Source organism: Camelus bactrianus, chromosome X (assembly GCF_048773025.1).
Source record: "Camelus bactrianus isolate YW-2024 breed Bactrian camel chromosome X, ASM4877302v1, whole genome shotgun sequence".
Lineage (NCBI taxonomy): Eukaryota > Metazoa > Chordata > Mammalia > Artiodactyla > Camelidae > Camelus > Camelus bactrianus.
In genome coordinates this window covers 96,017,881-96,035,927 of record NC_133575.1, presented here as the reverse complement: position 1 = coordinate 96,035,927, position 18,047 = coordinate 96,017,881, and the positions used below count along the sequence as shown (strand labels likewise).

The 18,047-nt window shown below is 32.2% G+C and overlaps 1 protein-coding gene across 5 annotated transcripts in view; it reads right to left on the bottom strand.

The window, feature by feature from the left end:
* The window catches only part of STAG2 (STAG2 cohesin complex component), a 107,533-nt gene that overhangs the window by 34,131 nt on the left and 55,355 nt on the right, over positions 1 to 18,047 (bottom strand). For all 5 annotated transcript variants that reach the window (XM_010963921.3, XM_045523313.2, XM_045523311.2 and 2 more), the window contains exons 6-16: positions 16,281 to 16,357; positions 14,192 to 14,396; positions 12,101 to 12,252; positions 9,908 to 9,981; positions 8,663 to 8,786; positions 7,771 to 7,869; positions 7,595 to 7,674; positions 4,090 to 4,197; positions 3,036 to 3,147; positions 908 to 1,025; positions 417 to 520 (exon numbers count right to left, since the gene is read on the bottom strand). In XM_010963921.3, coding sequence (XP_010962223.1) covers positions 417 to 520; positions 908 to 1,025; positions 3,036 to 3,147; positions 4,090 to 4,197; positions 7,595 to 7,674; positions 7,771 to 7,869; positions 8,663 to 8,786; positions 9,908 to 9,981; positions 12,101 to 12,252; positions 14,192 to 14,396; positions 16,281 to 16,357 — 1,253 coding nt within the window. The remainder of the gene's footprint in view (positions 1 to 416; positions 521 to 907; positions 1,026 to 3,035; positions 3,148 to 4,089; positions 4,198 to 7,594; positions 7,675 to 7,770; positions 7,870 to 8,662; positions 8,787 to 9,907; positions 9,982 to 12,100; positions 12,253 to 14,191; positions 14,397 to 16,280; positions 16,358 to 18,047) is intronic.

Here is an 18,047-nt window from a genome sequence, read left to right as displayed (position 1 = left end):
GCAATGATGCATTAAAATCTAATTCCAGGAAATAGGAACTTCCCCCATTTTAATGAATAATTATCCTATTTTTACTTCCAACTTTTATTTTTAAAAAAGAAAGCAAATCTATAAGTAAACTAAAACAGACGAACACACCATTCTAAAATGGTGCACCACATTCAGTCTTGAAGGCAGGGACTGTCAATCATTGTATCTCCTACAGTTTACTAACAAAGTATCTTATGGAAGAAACTCAATTTCACAAATTGCTAATGCTTTAAAATTTACTTCTAACATATATTTGTAAGCAAAGATCATCTGAAAAACAAAATTTAAGATTCAAAATTTGGTTAAATGGTTACAAGTAAGAAATTTTTAAAAGATGTTGAAAAATGAGAAGTGTAATTTAGAATACTGAAAATACGTTGGCATACCCTTTTTCCTGTCCCTCTCCCCACAGGAGGATGGCATTCAGCTGCTTGTCTAATGGTACAAAGCATTATTTCAATCAGAGCACTCTCTTGTCTGTCTGTTAGAGCTGGAAAAAAAAAAATCAGAAAGAGATGGTTAACCTATTTCTTTTCCCTATATGCCACTTATAATTATTACATAACAGTTCCTTCTGCCTGTGACAGAATCTGACCTAATGTACCAAAGAAAACCCCATTACTATATCACAGAACGGATCAGAACAAGTTAAACCTTCCTAAATGTTACAAATCTGTACACCATTGCTCCACAGTTTGCAAAATGAAAATATAAACAGACACAAAAAATAAAATACAATAGAACAAAATAAAGAATATTGACCACAATCACATCTTTCTACATAGCATAATATCCATGTGAATAATTGTGAAACAATTGTAAACCTATTTTCAAAATTATCAAGACAACAAAAATACCGTTAATTAAACATCCTTACCTTCCTCTCCACTAAGTGGCTCCTCCAGCAACAAGCTATTCATACATTCCCAGTCTTTCAGCAGCTCAGTAGCACAGTCCCACATGCTATCCACAAGGTACGCTGCATGCTCATGTAACTAGAATTTAAAAAGAGCAATGTGCTCTTAGACAAACAGCATACTAGCCTTAATTAAAAGAATGGAAGCTTTGTTGGCACCATGTACAAACTCAAACAGCAATCTGTTTTTTGAGGTCAAATGGAAGAAAGGACAGAGAAAAAACTCCCTTAGCTTGCTGTGTATAAGTAAACCTTATTAGGCAGTAACCTTTCTCAAAATAATCATTAAATCATAAACTTGAAAATTGTTTTTTGAAAAGATTATATGCATGCATATTTAGTACCTATTTAGACTCAATACAGTCATCCCTTTGTATAGGGAAGGGGGATTGGTTCTAGGACCCCCTTTAGATTTTCCAAAGATGCTCAAGTTCCTTATATAAAATGGTGTAGTATTTGCATATAACCTATGCACATCTTTTCACATATTTTAAATTATCTCTAGATAAAATACCTAATACAATGTAAATGCTATATAAATAGTTACCAGTACACAGCAAATTCGAGTTTTGCTTGATGACTTTTTTTAAAAAAAAATTTCCAATCCACGATTGGTTGAATCCCCAGATGCAAAACCCATGGATATGGAGGGCTGACTGTATTACATGAATTAACTACTCTTGATTATAAAATATACTATGAATTTATTATAATTGGGAGTGATATGGTTACTTAAAACATAAAATACATGTTTACTTATCAATTCAACATATAAGCAAATCATTTCTCTTCATTCTGTGAAGCTTAAAAAGGCCCTAGAGCTTCCCAACTCACTTTAGTGGAGAAACATTACCATAATACCAAAACCTGTGAAAGACATTGCAATTAAATAAATATATACATACACACATACATACCAACACCCTGCATAAACATAGAGGAAGTATTCTCAAAAAGATTAGCAAACTGAAACCAGCAATATACAAAAAGGATAACAGATCATGACTAAGTAGGGGTTATTCTAGGAATGCAAGGTTGGTTCAACATTTGAAAAATTAATCAACATAATTCATCACAGTAGCATAATGAAAGACAAAATAATCATCTCAAGGGAAGAAGAAAAAGCATTGGACAGAATTTAACATCCATTCATGATAAAACTTCTCAGCAAAAGAAGGGGTGGAAGGAAAGAACCTCAATACAATAAGCGGATACACAACACCTATAACTAACAACATAATTAATGTTGAAATATTAGATGCTTTCCCCTAAGAGCAGAAACAATCCAAAGATATCCACTCTCACCATTCTACTGGATGTCCTAGCCAGTACAATAAGGCTGGGAAAAATGGCATAAATGTAAGAAAGGAAGAAATAAAATTATCATTATTTGCAAATGACTTGATTGTATACTACAGAAAATCCTAACAATATTATTTAAAACTTATTAAAATAACTGAATTCACCAAAATTTCAAGTAAGAGGTCAATATGCAAAACCAAATTGTATTTCTATATAGGGAAACAATTAGAAAATTTAATTAAAAGGCCCTAACACTGATTAAATAATACACAAACAACAAAAATATATGATAGGCCCTCTCAAATCCTGGTTAACAGGTAAGTAGGTTGTCAACCTGAGGGAAATGTAAAAAAGCTGATGTTAAATGTAAATCTGTATCTACAATAACAGTAATAATCACAGGTACCAAATATTGAGAACTAACAAAATGCTGGGTCTGTGTTAATAGTTTATGGATTATCTCAGTATTTCCTAAGAAATTATTAACCATATTTTTACAAGAAAAGATTAAGTAACTGAATCAAGATTATACAAACAAGAAGTAGAGGAGCCCAATTGGTAATCAGGTCTTTCTGACTCCAAAATTCATACTCTTAGCACTACATATAAATCATACTATTCATATCTTACTAAAGTAGAAAAAAAAATTTTTTTTGGTGTGGTATTGGTAGAACTCTATTCTATCTAACACTTGCTGTGATGTTCGGAAGATTTTAAAATTCACATCATTTAACCGCATCTCCAAATTGTTTTGAACTTAAGTATAAAATGAACAACATCAACTAACCTCACTTTCCAGAAAGAAAAAAACCAATGTCTTAACAAGGTTGGCATTTGGGCCTTGTCGTCCCCTTCTTTTCATCATTCCATCCTCCTCTGGGTCTCGACGACTGAAGAGCCTATGATCAATGCAAAATATTTACTTTTAAAACAAAGCAAAACAAAATTCCTTATTAAAAAAACTGTCTGGATTCCATACTTAACAAAGGAGTAAATGGGAGGAGTAAATGGGAGTAAATTGTCCAACATTATACCCAAGTAAATAACTGCTATAAACCTTTTTCATTTCACATTTGATGGTACTCCTAAATCCTCTTAAATTAACTTCTCAAGTTAATGGCACTGCATTCTGAATTATTTCTTTTTCAAAATCTTACTGTATTTCACACAACCATTTCTTTTCATAAAAGTATCACAATGACTAACCTATACCACTTATGCACATAAATCCATGGTAAATATTCTTCTCTTTAAAAATAAAATGTTTTCCTTCTATCCTTCTTGCACCAATTATTCCAAAGTCTGAACTTAGTGGTCTCTTTCTATGGACAACATGGTCATTTTCCCCTTATAAACAGCAACAAAGTTATCGCTGTGTCACAATGAATAGAACAGTAGTGTAAATGTTTTATATCATTTACTCTAATAAATGCTTCACCCAAATGGTCATTTTATAAAATTTTTCAAAAATATAGTTTAGTCCATGTGTTCAAATTGTTCTCTTTAAAATCCTCGATAACATTTGCTGAATATTTTCGGTGATCAGATATTCACACTGCTATCTATACTACCTAATCTGAGGTGTTTGTTACACAGCAACATAAAAGTAAAAGAGATTAAAGGGTTCTTGCGGTTCTTATACCAAACTGTTATCAAGTACTTGAAATAAAACCTTTTAGTATTTTCAAAATACTTTTTTTTGCAAAGCAAAAATAGGCTTATGACCTGTACTGAATAATTTTCAATTAAGTTATATTTATATAGTTTTAATATAAATTATAACACAAATTACTATCATTAAAGTATACTTTAGAAAATGTACAACAGAAATATAGATTTACTTTTTGTAGAGAAATTCTCCAGCTGCTACTGCTACTGGTCGATGAGCTGAATAAACCAGATGATAGACATTTTCACAATCTTCTGCAGTAAGAACTTCTTCACTACTCCTAAAAAGAAATAAGTAATAGCAGTTTTTAAAATGTAATTTTCAGCATACTGAGTACAAAAACTCATACATTAAAAAATAGTACATTTCCACTAACTTGACTTTAAAAGAAACACTTCTTCTTAAAAACTTGTTTTAAGAAGAAATCAACCTTATTTGATTATTATCTATCAGTAAAAGCTTGCCCTTACAAAAGAGCTGAGTATTTTGTTAACATCTAAGATCAATGGGAGATAAAATTAGAGGGAATACTGAATATAAAGAATATATGCTGAAGAGAAATAACAATAAGATAAGTATATTAAAGGGAAACGAAGACAAAATAATATAAACTAACATAGAAAATAAAGTGGTGGCACGCTAAGCACTTAAGAGTTAATAATCAGAGAGAATACTCTGCATGTATTTCATAGAAATAGTAAGAGACAATATTTCAACATTAAAATATAATAACACCCCAGCCATCACACAATGATAAAGAATAATACTTCATTTGCCATGTACAAAACACCATATAAGGCAATGCAAATGGATTTTTCCAAATAACTAAAATTTAAGTGCCAAAGACCTTTAATTACAATCTATCACTGGAAAAATCTTACTAAAATGTAGTGCTCATTTTCCTGATCTCATTTCAAAAGAATAAAATAAACCTAACAAAATCTTCTTGGTAAATCAAAGTCATTATTAGGCCCATCAACCACAGTACCCCAGGATAAACCTTGTTGGGTTCTTCCTTTGTAGACTCTGCATTCAAAGTCCTGTCCTCTGGCCCCACTTTCCCTCCTAATATGTTTTTAGCCTGTGAGATAAACAATCTAGGTTTTTACCATTATATGTAAATTAAGAACCACAGGACCACCATCAGAGAAAAAAGCCTAAGTATATTCTAGACGGTTAGTTAAGGAGTTCAGATCCTTTTTGGTTTTCTGCCATGCACAAGGTTTCTACAAGTCTCATATCTAAGGAAATATTATTTCTTTTTGAGAGAAACAAAACCAAAATATTAGAAGTTTCAAAAGCACTTTGATTTAAATTAACTCTATGTATAATACTGAATTGTTTTCTGAAAAACCACTTATATAGTTTTATAATTATAGTAAATGTGTTCACTCATTATAACCGATAAGGAATGTTCCTGACAAGTTTCAGTTATTAGGTATATACATGACTGATCAGCAAAAATGCCTTATTACCCCTCATTAAAATACCAGAAAACAAACAAAAGATGTCCACAGGGTATTATAGAGGAAGAGGGGAGAAGCCACAGAAAAATCGATAGAGTACCATTATTTTCTTATTTATTACAGGATTCTTTCAGTATTTTTATAACATTGGCATATAATAATTAGTAATTTTTAAACCCAGTTTAAAATTAAATAAAAATGCAATAGTTCAAACTGCTCAAAATCCTCCTAGTTAAGCAAATTCTCAGAAAATGTCAGTGTCTAGAGCTGCTTTCTTTATAATGACTGCAAATGTAATCCATTTAATACAAATGGAGTTAACAACCGCCATCTCACAGGGCTGATACATTAAATGAGATAACCCATACTAGGTGCTTGTATTATTTATTACTGTATATGTTAATTTAATTCTTCCTCTATTAATAATCATCTAGGATATTTCCAAAATCCTATTGCAAACAGTGCTATGTTAGAGAATGTGAGCATTTTAAATTTTGAATAGATATTGTCAAGCTTCTCTCCAAAGAGGTTACACCAATTTATAGTCCCATTGATAATGTATAAGGGCCCGTTTTTGCATAGCCTCAAAAATGTAGTATATTACCAAACACTTTTGTATCTTTGTCAAGATACAGACAAAAAATTCTCACTTTAATATACGTGTCTCTAAGTGTGGCTAAGCATCTTTTCATATGTTTAAATTTTTATTTTCTTTTCTGTCAATGATCTGGTTCCTAACTTTAGACTCTTCCTGTTGGGTTTCTGTTCCTTTTATTGATTTATTGAAAGTGACTCCTATGATGCAAATATTTTGCCCACTCTGTCATTTCTTTTCCGAGTTTATGATATTTTATGTCATATATACATTTTTAGTTTTTTATGTAGTTAAAACTCAATAATTTTTTTAATGTCTGGGTTTTATGTCATGCTCAGAAAGATCTTGCTGAATATACATATAAAATTAAAATGTTTAAATCTTCCCTAAGTTTTCATCTAGCACTTTAATGGTTTATTTACATTTAAACATTTCATCCATCTGAAAATTATTTCTGTATTAGGAGTGAAACAGGAATCCAGTTTAATTTCCCCCCAAAGAGAACCTAGTTATCACAAAACCAATTATTTTCTGATAAGAAACCACCCTTACCCTATACTAGGTTCCTGGATGCATTTATGTTTGTCTCTAGTCTTTATTCTGTGCCACAGATTTCTGTCTATTCTCACACCAGTAACAAAATTTTAAAGTTACTATGGTTTTAAAATATGACTTAAAATCATACTGGGCAGTCGTCTCATAAGGTTTTAACAGAATTTTGCCAGATACTTTTACATGATGAATTTTCCATGAACATCAGAATTAGCATGCTATGATTTTTTAAAAATACCCTTTGCAATTATTATTTGGATCACATTAACAACCTAAATGTCCACTGATGGATGGCTGAATAAATAAAATGTGGTATACACATACAATGGAATATAATGAAATATACTGAGTCTCAAAAGGAATGAAATTCTGATATGTTACCACATGAACTCTGAAGACATTATGCTAAGTGAAATAAGCTTGATATAAAAGGACAAATGGTGTATAATTTCACTCATATGAGGTACCTAAACTCAGAGATAAAAAGTAGAAGAGTGGTCACCAGGGTTTGGGAGGAGACAAGAATGGGATTTAGTGTTTAACAGCTACAGAGTATCAGTATGAGATGATAAAAAAAAGTTCTGGAGATGGATAATGGTGATGGCTGCACAGAAATATGAATGTACTTAATGTCACTGAGCTGTACACTTAAATATGTTTTTAAAAAGGAAAAAAGTGAATTGCATCACTCCTACATTTTAGAATGTTTTAAATTCAGATTGTTTATAGAGACGTTTCAGCAAAGTGTGACAAGTTTCTAAAAGTGTGACAAAATATGAGCATATTTAATACACTCATGTTTAACTTTATTTCAAGAGCATCTGAAGACAGTAAAATTGAAAGGAAACCGGCCAAGAGAACAAGAACACATGAATTCGTAGCTCAGTTAGAATTTTCTAGTCCAATGGTTCTCGCTTCCTGTTTTCTCAACTTTACATGAGAAAATTAAACTTCTAGCTGTAAAACCCCAAGTTATTAAAATTTAGATCTAGATAAATTTAAACCAAGTACTCTAATGTATCATTTAGATATCTGGACATCGACAATGTGCAGTAAATACTTACTGTAAAACAAGAGTGAGTAATTTTATTGCTTGTACTGCAACATCATATTCTTTGTCAAGGGTCATAGACACAATTCTATCCTAAGGACAAAAAAATTAAAATATTTTTAAAGGGAAAACAAGAGAAAAATATTTTCAAATAATAGGTAATTTTTAAATACTTAAAGTAGTACTAACCTTGAACCGACTGGTAAATAGCTCCAGTTTGGAATTAAGCTCTTTGTTATAATAAAGCCCTTGTAGAGCAGTGAGGCATTTGAGTCTTACCTCACCTTGCTGAATGAAACGAGAGGAGAAAATGCATTAAAACCTTGCATATTTCCAATCCGAACACTTAAGATACATACAATATTTTCTACTTTATATATGTTCTATACAATAGCATCTCTTCAAAAACTCTCATCTTTGATAGTGCAAAAATAGGAATCAACACATACATTTAAGACTAAATATCTTTGGGATTACTATTTCTGTAGGTCAAATGAAAATTTTTTGAAAACTTGTTCAGAGCAATACTATTATGAAAGATGACAGTAGCTTATTTCACAGTAAGTTTTCCTTTACAATAAATAATATTTATAAGGGAAACATACAAATAACTTCAAGGCTAGTGTGAAGAGTCAGCCTAAGAGAAAGGTAGATTAATTTTTTAAATTTTTTTTAAATTAGAGGCCAAGTTGTAACTTATACTCTGGCTAAGATAGACATTATCAAGAGAATAAAAATTGAAGAAATTTTTAAAAATACATAGCACTTACATATTAACAGAGTAAGAACTCTTCTCTAAGAAATGCCTTACCACCACCACCACCACCTACATGATTCTAATGTTTCAGTACAAAAATTGATTCAAGGCTGAAGGCTAAATCAGTAGCAAAGATTCAAAAATCCAGGGGACTTTATGTGATAGAGACCATACCTTCATGAGGCAGACAGAAAGAATAAGGAGAGAGGCCTATAGCAATGTGCTCCCAAGTATACCTCTGCAGGTAACTCACTAGGAATGAGAGCTGCAGATAGCTATGCCTATGTGTAGAAAGATAAGCAGTCTATACAGGGCATATCTTACCTTATCATGCATAGTCCAACCAACATATTTTAAATAACTGTCATTAAGAAAGGCATCACTATACATTTTCATCCAAATGCCAATTTCTTCAATGCAAATAGCTCGGATTTCAGCTATTGCATCGCTGCATATAGGAAGGAAAATTATGCATATTAGTGCAAGTACACCAGAGGACTTGTGGTTTATTTAAGTGATGCCAAACACTTCATACCTACTATGAATATACCACTATCTTAAGTATTACTATGGATTTAACAGTAGAACTGAAGCATGGCCCCTGAATGCCAAGAGCTTAGAGTCAGTTGTCAAAGCATAATTATCACTATATAAATATTAAAAGTTAAATAAAACTACAAACAAAATCCGACGGCCACCTTTTATGCCATACCATACCCCAGCCTTTGCTCACACCTGCTGGGCATGGTGTGCTCAGAAGACAGCGGGAACACTAGTCTAGTTAGAGCATAATTTTCCAGGTGAGAATTAGTTACACATAATATTGAGGCCAAGCTCAATCTGGATCTGAATGTCAGACTAAATTATTTTGAATTCATCCTCTAGGTACTGGTGAATCATTCAAGGCTTCTGAGCAGAGGAATAATACAACAGAAGAACACTGTAAGACAACTGCGAAAATCTCTAGGCATGAGAATGATGAGGGAACAGACTAAGGTAATGGTGACAATAGAAATAAAAAAGTAGAATGGACAAAGGGATATTACAAAGGAAGTATTAACTGGATTCAGTAACTGCCAAGTTGAGGAAATGACAGAGAAGTTGAATAAAAATGCCACCAACATTTAAAGAACAGCTTACAGCAGAAATGGTGGTAAGATTACCTATTTCTTTCCTCTGCTCATTCAAAATAAAGGAAACATCTCACTTAAACCTATCCAGATTTCCCCATTGATATTCAATGGAAGAGAAGAGCTAAGAATCAGAATACAGAGCCTCTTGTTAACACAGTACATCCAAAAGCATTTAAGTATTCTGTACCCTGACTCCTAATAATAGCAGTAGCTTCCATCTGCTGGGCATCTATAAGTCAAGTACAACATTATGCCATTTTTCAGAAAGGAAACAAAGTTGAGAGCAGTTAAGTAACTTGCCTCGAGTGTCTCAATCTGTGGAAGAGAACACTGATCTTACTCTAACACTGTTTCCACTAAATTTATACTGCTAAACCAGTACATATCCAAACTCGAAGAGAGTAAGAATTACACAGAAAAAACTGTCCTGACTTACCGGTATCTATGTACAAACACTCCCTTAAATATTGCATTCATCATATTTTCTATTTCATCTTGATTTTCTTGAAGCTAAAAAGAACACATCATTTATTTTTAATTGTAATGGAAGACAACCAAAAGAACATCTAAAAATCATTACAAGCAAAAACGCAGGTTTCTCCAGTGTTGTGGTGGTTACATCTAACTTTTAATTCCACTAGACAAAAGTATCCTCATGGAAAAATTAATAGCTGTTGTATATCAGGTAGCTGAAGTCCCTTGATACCTGGAATATATGTAGTTGACTTTTAATGTTTACCTGGTAATTAATATTCTCATATGCTCTCATATTTTTACTGTATAAATATACGTAAAGAAACCTGTTAAGTACTTTATTACCATACGTATCTATTATACAACATATATGTTCATGTCAAAAAAGTAACAATTTCATTATCTTGGTCATTATCATCTGAAAAATAAGTCATGTTAACTAGTGCCTGCTCCAAGAAAAGGAATTTGAGTAAAATAACTTGGTAAGAAATCTGTTTCCCTGCTAAATATTTTTGAGGGAAACAAGACTCACTTCAAGTAATCAAGTAAACATTTCAAATCTAAGTTGACATCTACTCCCATATATTTTCAATTCAGAGCTTGAGAGTTAAGAGTAACTGTTTCAGAACTTAAAAGTTACAAGAAAAATCTTTCACAATCTAAGTATCAATTAGCTTTTAGATTATATTCAGTGTTTCTGTATAATTTTTTTTCCTTTTCATGAATATAATCTTGCATTTCCAATAATTCTAACAAAGGCACATACTTGTATTCATTAGCACAGTCAGGTCAAAGGCATAGGTGGCCTTCCAATGTGTATAAAACCTCAACCCTAACCTAGAAGTTGTCATATATTATATCTGTACAAGAATTTTAATCTCAAAACCCTCTTACCTATATCCACTCGTTATATGTTCACAATCTTAAATTTATGTCCAAGAATTAGGCCATAATTCCAAGGGCTAAGACATGCATTATGTTCAGCTAATAAATCATCTGATGAAATCTATTAACTGAATTAAGGGGCAAAAAGGTCAATTCTTCATTTCCAACTAAAGGTGACCCTTGAACAACATGGGGGCTAGGGGTGCCAACCTTCTGCAAAGTTGAAAATCCAAATATAACTTATAGTCAGCCCTCCATATACACAGTTCCTCTGTATCCATGGTTCCTCAACCAAAGATTCAATCAACCATGGATCATGCAAGTACTGTAGTATTTACTACTGAAAAAAATCCATGTGTAAGTGGATCTTCACAGTTCAAACCTGTGTTGTTCAAGGGTCAGCTATATACGAAAAAGATGAGGAATTTAGGCATGGAGAAAATATGGTTAAGATTTTTTTGGCTTTTCTTGAGCAGAGGCATTTTTAAAAGCTATTGGATATCTCAGAAATAATCAATTTAAAGTTACCACAACCCCTCCCAAAAAATGTCAAAATCAAGTAAGTAACTCATGGAATAACACAGCAGATATTTTAACTCAACTGCATTACTAATATTTTTAAAACAGAATTTGCTTATTAGAAATAAAAATAAACAACCCCAACATCAGATAGCAAAATACTGTATCACAAATGAAGGAAGAATTTAAAGCAAAAACACATTTAATTATTTAATTATTATTATTATTTAGCATAAAACTCAAAAAATATTTTCCTTATTCAAAGTTGAATTGGGTGGTCAGTCATTAATGTTAACCAAGTGCCTATTCTAACAAAAAACAAAACAGAAACAAAAATACAGATTATGACACCATAAACAGCTTATGAAATATTTTTCAAAGTGATTTTACATAAGTGAAACCTCATTTCATGCTGACAATAAGCCAAGGGAGAAAGTTAGGAGAGATATTTTCACAGTAGAGATGAGTAACACTAAAGCATAAAACAACTTTTCAGACTGGTCCAGGACTCCATACTTTAAGCCTTGAACTTTTAATCCTAGTTAACACAGAAAGAAAATATACACAAAAGGTATTGTTGGCATGGATAGTAAACAAAAATAAGATAGACATATAAACAACTTGAAACATGTTATTTAATTGTAAATGTTTCAAAAAATTTTATCTGATGAACTAACAAAGTTATGTCATAATTAATGGTGACCAAGTAGCTCACAGATTAATTGCTCAAATACTCAGTGCAGAAGTTTACCTCTTTCCGCTTTTGTAGGAGGAGTTCTAACCTCTCATTGGCTCGTTTTCCAATCATTTTATTCCGTTCTGCCTCATACTGTCTTTGTGTATTATCCATATTAATGCTAAGATTTAGTGCCACATTCACCAAAGCTGTCATCAACTTCATAGCTATTTTTAAATGGAAAATGTTGAAATTAGTCTCACAGATGCAAAAATTTATAATTTAAGATCAAATTAAGAGAAATTAAAAACAAGATGGCCTGTTCTGATTCTAACGGAAAAGAAAAATACGGCTGCTACAAATGACAACAACATGTCTGAACACTTACTATATGTCAGTCAGTTACATATGTTAAGTACTTTTCACAGATTACCTCCTAATCCTTACAACAGCCTCAAAATTAGTGTTATCCTCATTTCATTCATGAAGAACCTGAAGCTCAGGGAGATTAAGAAATTTGCCTCAAATTACACAGTTCATATACGTAGTTAAACTAAGACTTAAAACAAAGTAATTTGACTCTAGACTATTCTCAAATCCCACTAGTCTACAATGTCCCCTACAATGATCTTTTTCAGAGATTATGATTCATCTTCTAAATAAATTCTGATTCATACAGCAGTCACTTAGCTATCCACCAACCAAACGGAGAGGGAACTTAAATGCTTTTTATCAAACTACAGCATGTAGAAATGTTGGAGAGTTTTATCAGTATTTGATTTCCTTTACTTTTATTCTATTACGTATCATCATAAAGACAATGGTGAGATTATGAACGACAGATCTAGATAAAAAGTCAAAAGTACAAAGAATAAAATATCACTCAATAAAGTGCTTTTTATCAGAGTTCCTCCAGATCTGCACCTTCTGTTATTGAACTCTTGCTCCTGAAACAAGATTTATTGCCTGTGCCTTAGAACTTATTAATTGAAAAATCTGACCATTTGATGCTTTCTTTAGCTTTGTCCAGACTACTTCTTAGACCTGGTTCACTACATAATAAAGTAACACAAAACTAAACCTTAATTTGTGGCTATTGGCTCTCTTTAAAAGAGATTCCCAATCTTCTGCTCTGAGCTATTCCACAAACCTTAAGCCAACCAGTTTGTCATCCTGATCTAAAATTATTCACCTTAGGCCATCATACTTGTTTTAATTTACTTTAACCATTCAAGTTCTTAACATTAAAACTACCTAAGCTCATAGAGTAAGACCACATTCATATTTTGTGACCTCAAATCTAAAATCAAAATCTACAGACTATCTGCATTTTATTATTTTTAAATGGAGGGCTTAGCAGAAGTACATCTTTAATAACAGCTTTAATTCTTTTGGGAAAATAAAGGAAAAAATATCCCCACACTTAAAAAATTGAAAACTTTTATAGAAATCAAAATATTCTATTATTAAAGCTTAGAATACTATTAGTACAATTAATGCCTAGATGATTTATTCAAACTCAAAAAGCACATATTCAAATAGCAGCATATCAACAATTTTACCTTCAGCACAAAAGAGAAACCAGATTTTATCAGTATCAACACCGAAAACCACTGTTCTAAAATTAATCATGTGAGTCTTAAAACTGTAAATCATTTCATTAAAATTTAAACATCAAATAATTTGCCTCAGCCTAAAGTTACTCAGAAACATTAAAAAAAAATATCAACTTTTTGTGTGTGGTTAAATAAGCATCATCCTGTAGGGACCATCATACCAGTAGGGACCATGTATAACAGAGACCGTGCATAAAGGTCATTTAGAACTGCATATCCAAAATAACAGTCTGCTTAAATTTGCTGTCAATATCCTCCTTGATAAAACATATTTCAAGAACCCAAAACATTCCTATCTACCTCTTCTCTTTCTGTGGCAGTCATCAAGTAGGTTTAACATAAGAAAATTAAGTACAGTATGCCTGAAAAGAACCAAAACTAAAGATACCACCCCATTCCCAGTAATTTATGGGGGTTGGAGAAGAGAGGAGAGTGCCCTCTTAGGGGTTACTTTATAAATAAAATTAATTTATGTCACCATTATTTCTTTTTATGAAAATCATTTTCATCTCTAACCAAAATGCACAGAAAATATATCCTAAATACTGACCTGCCAGGGTGCTTGTATGTCGAAATGCTCTGACTTGTGAGTCAGACAATCCTGTAAGAAGTGAAATGACCGTATCCATCATGTACTCATCATATATGATACTATATTGACACTGCCGTACTAATACACCAATGAATTCACAGAAACTGGATTTGAACTTCTTCCACTGAGGACCAGCCATGGTAAGCGGATAGTCTCCACTATCCTAAAATAGAAATTTTAAACAGTAATTTCATTTAAAAATGCAGGACTTAATAAAATTTTACTTGTTTTTGAAATACCTTAGGCAGAAGTTGAAAAGACTCCTTTATCTCATCTTTCTTCTACAATAAATCCTCAAAGTAGGTAAGAGAATAATATGTAAAAGTAGAGGTACCTTTGAGCACCTCTGCTCTTTTATTTAAGATCAAAATGGATATAATGAATTCACTCTAACCAATGAAAATACATACCAATTACTCAGAGGTTAAAAATAAGAAGCCTTTCCCATCAAAGCAAAACATTATTCTGATAAGCAGATACAAACTTACTAAATTTCTTTAAAATAAAAGCAAACCAAAATCAAACCGAAGTTGTATTTTTTAATGAATTCAAAATGATGAAATGATATTCTCAGCCAGCCTAAGGGATTGATCTATGACTTATAAATAATTGAAGGACTACAATGTATGTTTTCATTAGCTTCAAGACATTAAACAGTCAGTAGACATAAACAATGGGATAATTTTTTAAAAAATGAAAATGTAGCCAGTATGGCCTGGAAAGACTAGTACTCAAGTGTTCCTATATATAAAGATGGGGTATTCACCAGTGAGGATACACTGAAATTCTCCATAAATTATTAAAAACAAGTCTTAAAAATAAAAGCAGAGATCAACATCACACAGAACCTCTAAAAGTATGAGTTTCTGACAAGAATGTCCTAGAAATTTAAGGTCATTTTATCAGTATGGTTTAGTAAATTCTTTAACAATTAAATTTTATTAGAGCAATTTTTAAAAGAATTTTAAGTCATGTCATACATAAGTTGAACTATGTCTCATCTGAGAATAAGGTCCTAATACTCCACAAAAAGAAAACGTGGAAGAAAACCTGACTAGCTCATTTAGTGACTATACTGAAAGGTATCATCTTAATTGTTGTTAGCAACTTGATTTGCTGCAATTTTCAAATCTTATTTCAGGACTCTTATCTAAAATAGCTGTTTCCTTTTAGTAAGAAAGTTCTCACTAAAACATTTAATATCAGAAGGTTAAAATAATACCACTTCTCATAATTACCTCTCAACTACTTAGAGACTGATTAATAGCACTTAGTGATCATCAAAGCCATTTTAACAACTCTTGTCTATCTTTTAGAATGATAGTTCCTTCATCCAAGTAAGCAGAAAAAAATGATCAAACAAACTCCAATGAGACAAGGCTTTCTACCCTACTGGTGCTGGAATACAGCTGTGAACAAAACAAGCAAAAATTCCTGCTCTGAAGGAGCTTGTATTATAGTAAATCTAAATATGTCTTTATTGGTAATAATACTTCAAAGACACCACTTCAAAGTGATAAAGGATCAACTCAAGTCTAAGCTACTATTTATTATGTATTTGTATTTTTCCTATTACTCATATTTGAAACATAAAGATTTTCAACAGTAAAATATATAAAATAAATATATATACACATTCCTTTGCCTAAGCTTCTACCTGTTCCCCAAATATTTACTGAATCTTTTACAACATCCTAAGGTATGTTCATAGACTCTTAATTTTATTCTTCCTTGAAATTATAATTTTTGACAAATAATAATAGCTACCATTTACTATGTACCAGGCACTGTAAAATGCTAAGGAATTTTTCAAACATTACTGAATTCAATCTTCGTAACAGCCTTGTAAGTATTTCTAGCTCCATTTTACAGATGATAAAACTGATGTAAGATGACAACTTACCCAAGATCACATAGCCATCATTTGGTTGAATTTCTAATGCCAAAGCTCTTATCCACAACACTAATATTCAGAATTTAATACTTTGAAGACTAAATCAAGATCAACAGGCATAAAATTATCACAACACTTAGGGTAATAACTTACCTCATCAAACTCTTCAGTCATTTTTCGAATTATTTCAGAGTTCTGCATATGTCTAAACATTTCTGCTGTGACAACACCTGAAATATGCAAGTATAAGATGTTAATACATGGTAAAATGAAAAAATGGAGAACTTGCAAGTCAGTCTCAAACACTAAAATGTCTACAATCACACAATAAGGGGTACTTCTTTATCACATGATCTTTACCATGATACTCTAACTCTATATAAATAAAGTACAAATGCCATTCTCATACACAAGAAAACAGCCCCACACTTCTGACATATCTTTTTGCCTAGCACAATCAGCCTTAGCCATTTCTATCTGGCTTACTTTACTTATGCTTAGAATATGTACACTGGCTTAGACCCTTTAATATAAGGCATATGTCATCAAGCACGAGGCAGCATCCAGGGTAACATTTAAAACCTTGAGAATGAACCTGAAGATACTAAGGGAAAGAGTAACAAGGTAGAGTTCACTTCAGCCAGGTTTCCTTATTTAGCACAATTATATGTAAGGTAACTATATCCCATCATCCCCTAAAAGGATTTCAAATAATTGTAAGTAGTAAGTTGTAGTTCCTGCCCATCCAGAAACCTGTAATCTAGTTGGAAGTTTAAACAAAGAATAATGAGGGTGAGGGGGACAAGGGAAAAATAAAGTATTGAAGGTAGTACATAATGTCCTAATGAATGGAAAAGCCAAGAAAGGCTATAACTCAGACCAAAAAAAGAAAAAAGATTTACGTAAGATCTGCATTCCTTCACAGAGAAGGAATCTGATAAGGACATTCAGAGTTTTAAAGGAGGATGGGAGAGAATGATGCACATTACAGGAATCAGTAAAAGTTAGCCAGGTCAAATATCAGGAAGGGGATTTCTAGGAGAAAGTTATATGAGTAAGAGACAATTCAGGAAGAAGATGCACACTTATGGGGTGTCAGATTTTAAAAAAAAATGTAAAAACTGAATTTTCTAAACCACATTTCTAATGCTAGATTGTTTATTCCTTGCCAGTTTTATCACTGAGTATCATAAATACAGTAACACCTAAAAGAAGAATGTCTTGGTACAGGAATACGAGATTTATTATAAAAATTAGAAATAATTAATAGATACATTTCAATTGACCAAGTTATATTTTGTATATGCATGCACATGTGTGTATGTCTGTGTGTGTAAATTTAACAATAGAACATCATAGTCTCTCCCTCCAACTCCAAATTTGAAAAAAAGAACCGAGCTCCTTCTCTGTGAGCGTGCAATTTAAGACTTTCTAGTAGTGTAACAAAGCCAGCAAGAGTAGAACAGGAACTAACATCCATTGAGCCTCCTATGCACCAGCCACTTCAGCCCTGGTAACAAGCCTATTTAGCAGGTACTATAATCCTGGCTTTATAGATGAGGAAATTTATGCTAGGGCAAAGAGATGTTAAATAATTTGAGATTATTTGTCTACATCATGCTGCCCAGCCCCAGGTGAGATCAACTTCTACTGGTACTGTTGAAGAGCCCTTACTTACCACAACATTTAAGGACCAAATGATTGTTTAAAATATTAGCAAATTTGGAAGAAAGCACCATTTCCCTGGCTAAAGAAGCACATCCTCAAAAACCTTTCAAAGGAGTTTTAATTTTTATCTAGAGCCATGGATGTATCTTCAGAACCTTCCTATACTTTCTACCCAGACACTATAAACTTGGCAATGCTAGAGAAGGACAACTAACTCAACCCCTGAAATAATCTCTATGAAATAAGCATTTA